The following is a 7,500-nucleotide window of genomic DNA, read 5'->3' on the forward strand; positions in this document are numbered from 1 at the left end:
TTTATATCTCATTCGCAAAGTCCATACAATCACATTTCAGTAGGGCATGTTCCATAATCTGCCGCTTTTCTCTTATGCATTCATATCTTTACAGAAGAATACATAGTTGTATATAGCTTATTTCATGACGTATTGTACAACGTCACTATATCCAGCGGCGACTTAAAACCACCACAAATTGGATGGGGTATATCTCGAGCGTGTTTCGGCCAAGTATCATCTTGGCACACCTTTCCTGACCAAAAATATCATTCATTCTTCGCGGACTATAATAGTGCCGGGCCGAGCCTATGCTAGGCGCTCAACAGGCAGCCAGTCTTGCGGAACTTTGGAATTATATGTGGACCGGCATCTATATTCCTAAATGTTTGTTGGTAGTGTAACTTATTTATTTTATTCCAGGTACTCCTCAGGCAATGCTTTGAGGAAATTTGGGCAAATTATACCTTAGATCAGCATCTATATTTCTTAGAGATATTTGTTGGAAGTATTAAATTAGTTATTTTCTTTGTTTTATTTATGACGTAATTATGAGAAGTTTTATTATACAAGTGGATTTTTCCTGATCATTATTCTTGCGTTGGCCAGCAGCGTTCATATCAATTCTATATTTATTTTTAGATTTATTCATCAGTTATCAATGGACTTAGTTTGTCACCACTCGTATTCATTTTTTTAACTAGTGTATTGAGGAATGTCATTGTTTTGGGGTATTTCTGGCCATTTATTGCTCTTCATTATAATCACGAAGCAATCGACCGCGAAGTGAATTAATGAAGCCGAATTTTTTAGCAGATCTCTTTTACTATTGTGAAGTATCGAATCCCTACAAATTAAAGAAATGTCTCTTTTTGTTGCCTTTTTTTATTCTTATGGTTATGCAGTATCTAAATCAAGAGAATTCATGACGTACTCCTTTCTGGTATACTTTTCTTTTATAGTTATGAAGTGTCAAGGCTAAAGGAGTCTCGTTCAGGGAATGCTGAAAGGATTCCACGTTTCATTAAATACTGTAAGACATAAGATGAGATAAGGAGTAGTTCATAGTTTATTCTCACAAATATCTCGTTTGATTCTCAGCTTTCAGTAAGCCATTTAAGCTTCCTTACATCATTCCTTAGCCTTTCTTTGTTTAGAATTCCCTATTTTTATACGAAAACCTAATTTCTCATGAGTATTTTCTAAAATCACTCAATTTTCTTATCACTTCAGTGTTATGGCAGCATTAATTCAGCAGTATTTTCAACTTTAAAAGATTAAGGTGAAATGCACCTTACAGTTTCCTGTTTGTTTCTGGGGGTATCGTGAGATATTTACGATAACCTCATGACCTTTCGAACTTCGGAGGAATAGACTGGTGGCATAACTTGAACATACCTTGTCAATATTGACTTTGGAGAAACCTTCTTATTTATTGATAGAATTTTTTCTTCGTAAAAGGTAAGCGGTTGTTACGTATGGCAGACAAGTCCGTTAGTAACTTAATCACTAGTACAGTTTCTCCAGATGAAAGGATTTATATACGGAAGAAGCTTCAGAGGTCAATTTTACTTCTGCGATCTCTCCAAAACAAAGAACCAGACTTCTTGACTTAGGCCATTCTCATAACCTGAACCAACCGCATCGAATGTTTACTCTAGGTCCCATAAAAGAAATCAACCTGGCAATAAAGCAAATTGCCCTAGCTTTCATTTTAGAATTAACATTGAACAGGTACGGTTAAAAGATCGCTGGAAAACTAGCATTTCATATCAGAGAATGATTATTATAGTGGGGTGAAAACAGAAGATCAAACATTGATGAGATAGAGAGCCCTAATGATACTAAATCATCTTTATGGCTTCTTTTAATCACAGGGAACATGAAGGGCTGAAAAGGAATAGGAGTTCACCAATAACTCACCTCTTATATGTGCAGAACATCCTACGAGTATTTGGTGCAAATTCAATAACAGACATTAGTTTAATCAAATCATAGTGTGTACCTCCTTTGTGAGCCGTATCTCTCTCGCTTTCAATCATTATTAAATCCTTTGGCTATAAGCAAACAGATGGGTTTGTACAAGGACATTAATGAGCAGAGTTGATTATGTCTGATGGTTTAATAGAAAATTGCCATTTATCCCTTTCATTAGAACAAGTGAATTACGATATTCTTCCAGTCTCCTGAATTGGTAATGCGCGACGCTCTTAATGGAATTACCTAATGAATACCATTGAACTGGCTTCTTAATTGTGCCTTTTTAATTATAGAGTGATCCTACTAACATTAAAAAAACACAAGGTTCATTCTCTCTCTCTCTCTCTCTCTATCTCTCTCTGAGACGTGTTAGTATAGCCTTTAAATTATTAACAAATCCTACCAAAATACAAGACATATGAAGATATGCAGTGACGTCATTCATTCTCTCTCTCTCTCTCTCTCTCTCTCTCTCTCTGAGATGCTTTTGTATAGTCTATAAATTATTAATCATTCCAAATAAGATATGAGAAATAATAAGTTTTACAATCGTCTCTCTCTCTCTCTCTCTCTCTCTCTCTCTCTCTCTCTCTCTCTCTCTCTCTGTGCATTCCTTTTGTTTTGGAACAAATTATCATTATCAAAAAAAATTTTTTACATAAAAATTAGGAAGTCAGCCATGGATTTATCAGAGACGCTCTCATTACTTCAGTCAACGAAGTTTAAAGGAGGTTAAGATTTAATCATTGCTCTAACCTGTGCTCGCGCAGCGGATATTTTAAGGAGTGAACGGATTTTGGTGAAGTCTCCAGATAATTAACATTTTGGAAAATTCTGGTCAGTACTGATGACTCTCTGTCACGGAGATCAGTCTCAACTCCTAGTTGGTTCCTGCTGTCGAAAATATCTGCTGAGTTGTGCCATAATTTGTCTACCGATTTTCCAGATATCTCTCTGGCACAGGTGAAGGCTCTCATTTAAGGTTAAGGATTTTCAGCTAATTAAATGCACCAATATCACTGGCCGCAGCTCAGGTACTATTCCTTTCACTGGGTGCAATTGTTATTTCTGTCTGTTCCTCCTTGCAATGGTAAGAATTAACTGAAAGGCTTCTTTTAATTGTAAGCAGCCGGCCCTTACCTTAGCTTATAGTAGGTTAAGCCAATTCTCTGATCTTTTCGTAGCATTTACCTAACCTATATGCTACAAAACGATAAGACATAGCTATGTTTTATCGTTCAGTAGCATATAGCTAATCACCTTATCTTTTAGTGTTCAGTAAATCCCTTACATTTATACAGCACCTAGCTAGCCCCTTATCTTTCCATAGCATTTAACAATTCCCTTATTCTTTATTAGCACTTGAAGAACTCCCTCATCCTATAATAGCACTTAACTAATCCCTTATCCTTTGACAGTATTTTGTATGGAACACATTTTTTTTTCTAATTTGAAGAGTCAGAGAACCTGAAGCACTTGAGGTGGCTGGCTGATACTTCGACCACAAAAGCGAGCGTGGCTGCCAGAGAGCCAATGAGCACCATGAAGAAAGCAGCCTGGAAGACGGAGTTAATCAATGAATAAGTCTTTTTTGTGTAGATGTGCAAGTAGATGTATACTATATATATGAATATCCACAAAGGGAAATGTAAGGATTGTTTATATTACTATTATTATCATTATTATTGTTGTTCTATTGAAGGAGATTGCCGATTCAGCTGCATTAATTTTATAAAAGTTCTTTTCTATACTTCTTATCTGGGCTTTTCCAGCATTACTTAGATTGGCGAGAAACGCGCCTATTGGATCAATAGAAAAAGTCAAGATCGAGCTTGACTTTTCCTATGTATCCAATAGGCGCGTTACTCGCCAATCTAAGTAATGCTGAAAAAGGCGTAATAAGAACACTACAAAAGCTGAAGCAGCAATTTCTTCAATAGAACATGATACTTGAAAGAGGGTCTTCTTCCTAATTATTATTATTATTATTATTATTATTATTATTATTATTACTATTATTATTATTATTATTATTATTATTATTAGTATTATTATTATTGAATAAAGGTAGTAGACAGTAAACCATCTTTCAAGGTGATAACTGCATCAGATGTATTAGATTTATATAGAGTTTTGTCTATCTTTCTGGTCAGATAGAAAAAACTCGGCATAAACTGAGTGGAGCTGATACAGCTATCACATGCAAAATGATCAATATTATTATTATTGTTGCTGTGTTGGAAATGGATATACTCTCCTATGAAATAAGCCCAAAGACCACGAATCTCAATTCCAGATTTTATTTGTAAGATTGATTGATTATGTCTGTTAAAAACTGGTGTCACAACATCTCGGTTATTGACACCGTTTTTTATTTGAAAGAAATGATAGAAAGAGATATGGGTAAAATCTGACAGGAAACCTTTAGCCGATTCTTCTTTAAAGTCAGTTTTTAAGTGAAGGCATCATTGGTCCATATAACATCAATAGCAAGAATTGAAAAACAAATAAGATATCTTAACTAAGTTACATCTAACAAGAAAGCAAAAAAAGCAACAGCTATTTTACTTGTAGTTGGTCCAGTCCAATGGCTCCGATGATTTCCTTATTACCATTGTCCTCAGACTTTCCATGAGACACTTTGTCAATCTCGTTCTTAAACCACTTCTGAATAAGACCGCCTTCTCCCATTCTCAGCAACCTGAAATAGACACAGACCCCTGTGAGCTAATATATACACTTTTAAAATGATATTTTCTGTGATATCCTCAGCATTACACATATATCTCAAGGTACCGCACCTCTCTTTCTGGGCGGTACCTTGCCAATATCGGTGTCCACATTATTGAAATTTAGTATGCATAACAAGTAAAAAATGCGACGAAGTTTCTGAGGAGCAATCGAGTTTTCTGTACAGCTCATGAAATTCACACCCACGGCCCATGAAACTCTCAGCCGAGGCCCCAAGAAACTTTCAGCCACGGCTCGGTGATGGCCTGTATTGTTGGCACCTATAGAGGGGCCAGACACACTATCATGGCTAACTTTAACCTAAAATGAAATAAAAACTACACTAGAGGACTGCAATTTGGTATGTTTGATGACTGGAGGGTGGATAATCAAAATACTGATTTGTAGCCCTCTAGCCTCAGTACCTTTTAAGATCTGAGGGAGGACACAAAAAGTGCGGATGGACAGACAAATGGCCTTCTCAGAAGTTTTTTTTTTTTTTAACATAGAACTAAAAATGACATATTTGCATAATTGTCTCATGAGGTACGAGCATGGATGTAAAAAGCTATGTAGAATGACCTCTTTCTTGTCACAATAAGTTTCAATGTACTTAACTGCTTTTGTGATGACATACCCAAATCGTGGAAGAGGGCAGGGCATGACTAAATTTTATTCTATTATCGTTATATAACACTATATTGTTATATAAAATACACAACATACGCACACTACACATACTATATATATATATATATATATATATATATATATATATATATATATATATATATATATATATATATATACGTATATATGTGTGTGTGTTTGTGTGTGTAAGGATCTATTAACAACAACAACAATTATTATTATTATTATTATTATTGATTATTATTGATTATTATTTTATTATTTATTATTATTATTATTATTATTCCCAAGTCCAATTAAAAATACATTTATTTAGAAATGTCACGCCACAGATTCCAGCTGTTTTATTTTTGTGAAGCGAACTTATTTTTAAACAGAAGTTTAACAAGTATCGCAAACTTACGTTAGTATTTTCTCATTCTAGTTTTATCTAGGTTCTTGAGTTGTTTTCCTAAACTCTCGTGGTCTCGCCAAAAGGATTTGTTCTTGAATGAGAGAAGGAAATCGGAGCAAAGAAAAACCAAAGGCACTGGACAGCCAAACAGAGACACCAAAGTCACTGAATTAACAACAATAAGAAATAAAAAGCAGTGCCTTGGAGCCAAACGGATTTTGCAAGGAACTTTTTACCACCGGTGACAGTGTGTCATGAAAGACTCATAGTAGGTGATACCCACCCATGGTAGGGCATGCTTCAAAGCTACTCACATCTTACTGAAAGCACTTATGTAAGGGGCGCCCGGAGGACAGGCAATGCCGATGCCGTGGTAGTAGAAGGCCTGTCGTGCTACGTGGAACTTGGCTTTCCCGATCTTGCCAATCAAGATCTCGTTCGAAATCTTGAATTCGATGAACAGGAACTTCTTCTCTAGGATCTATCGAATAAGAAATAAGTTTATTCATCTATAGAGCGTTTCAGGTTGCAGGGCGTTCAGTAAATCATTGGAGTAACAATATTTGTATGTCTAGTTTCAAGACTAGGGCTGTTTAGAATGGTGACTGAGGTAATTTCAAAGTTACTGAAGTTCATTCATGTCAGTATATGATATTATAAAAGAAGAATGTTCCTCCTTGAATGTATCTTACTCTTGAGACGTCATCAAATTTTCAGATTTTATTTAGTTAATATCGTAATCAGATGCATTCAACAAAAATTTGAGGGCAACTACTCATGGAGAATCATTAACAGAATGTCCACAATCTAGATTACAAATTAAGAACTATATTCATATCAAACATGAAAAAATCTGGATTAATGACTATATTAGATTTGTTACCAATACTCAAGAAATACAACAGCGATATTTAAAAGTGTCGTAGGCTCATTCCTATTTCATTTTTTTTAGTAGAGGAGTAAATCATAGGCACTGAATGGTCAAGAAAAGCGATTAGGCGGGGTAAAAATTAAAGAAAAACGATAGAAAAAAAAAAAAAAACAATAAAAAACGCATATCTCGTATTCGGACTGTTTCCAGAAATACAAAATTGTCATTTGTTTCGTGCCTTGCGTCACAACGAAAATCATTGCTAACAAAAAGATAAAAATGAAAGGTGTTGTCGGCCATTTATTTTTGGTGATAGTTACAAATTGCTATGAAATTAGCAGAGTTTTTGCGTTCAGTTAGTCTGTACAAAGGTCATCTTTAACGGGAAATTAAGGATATTTGCCATGTGCATCTAATCATAAATCTCTAACGCAGTTGTTCCCAAACTGAGGGACATGGACTCCTGGGGGGTGGGGAGTGACCATGTAGCAGAATGCAAGGGGCCATAATCTGAGGATATGTATGTTTAAAACCATACATGGGTTATGCTTGGCGGTGGGCAGTGGGCCAGGGACAAGTATCCTGTATGAAAAGTGAGTAACAACCAGAAAAAGTTTGCGAATCGCTGCTCTAACACTTACTTTGTGGATTCCTGTTTCTGGACGATCAATGAAGCTCTCTTCCGGGTTCTTGTGATTGAACAAGTCCCACACTTGCTTGTAGATGCCTTCCTTCGCCTCCTGAAATAGGTTTTTTTTTATCACATGATTCTCAGTTTTATGGTGATGTTTTTTAATTTTGTCATATACCTGAAATTTGGCTTCAAAAAAATTCTCACAGTTGGTGAAGCGAAAATGCAAATGAAATTAAATCCATAATACGATGCAGAATGCGA

At 35.5% G+C, this 7,500-nt stretch overlaps 1 protein-coding gene across 1 annotated transcript in view; it reads right to left on the minus strand.

The window, feature by feature from the left end:
- Nucleotides 1–3,404: 3,404 nt before the first annotated feature.
- The window catches only part of LOC135225255 (glutamate receptor ionotropic, delta-1-like), a 24,756-nt gene continuing 20,660 nt past the window's right edge, over nucleotides 3,405–7,500 (minus strand). The window contains exons 13-16 of the mRNA XM_064264585.1: nucleotides 7,247–7,345; nucleotides 6,049–6,215; nucleotides 4,528–4,660; nucleotides 3,405–3,515 (exon numbers count right to left, since the gene is read on the minus strand). Coding sequence (XP_064120655.1) covers nucleotides 3,405–3,515; nucleotides 4,528–4,660; nucleotides 6,049–6,215; nucleotides 7,247–7,345 — 510 coding nt within the window. The remainder of the gene's footprint in view (nucleotides 3,516–4,527; nucleotides 4,661–6,048; nucleotides 6,216–7,246; nucleotides 7,346–7,500) is intronic.

The sequence above is a fragment of the Macrobrachium nipponense genome, chromosome 13 (genome assembly GCF_015104395.2).
Source record: "Macrobrachium nipponense isolate FS-2020 chromosome 13, ASM1510439v2, whole genome shotgun sequence".
NCBI lineage: Eukaryota > Metazoa > Arthropoda > Malacostraca > Decapoda > Palaemonidae > Macrobrachium > Macrobrachium nipponense.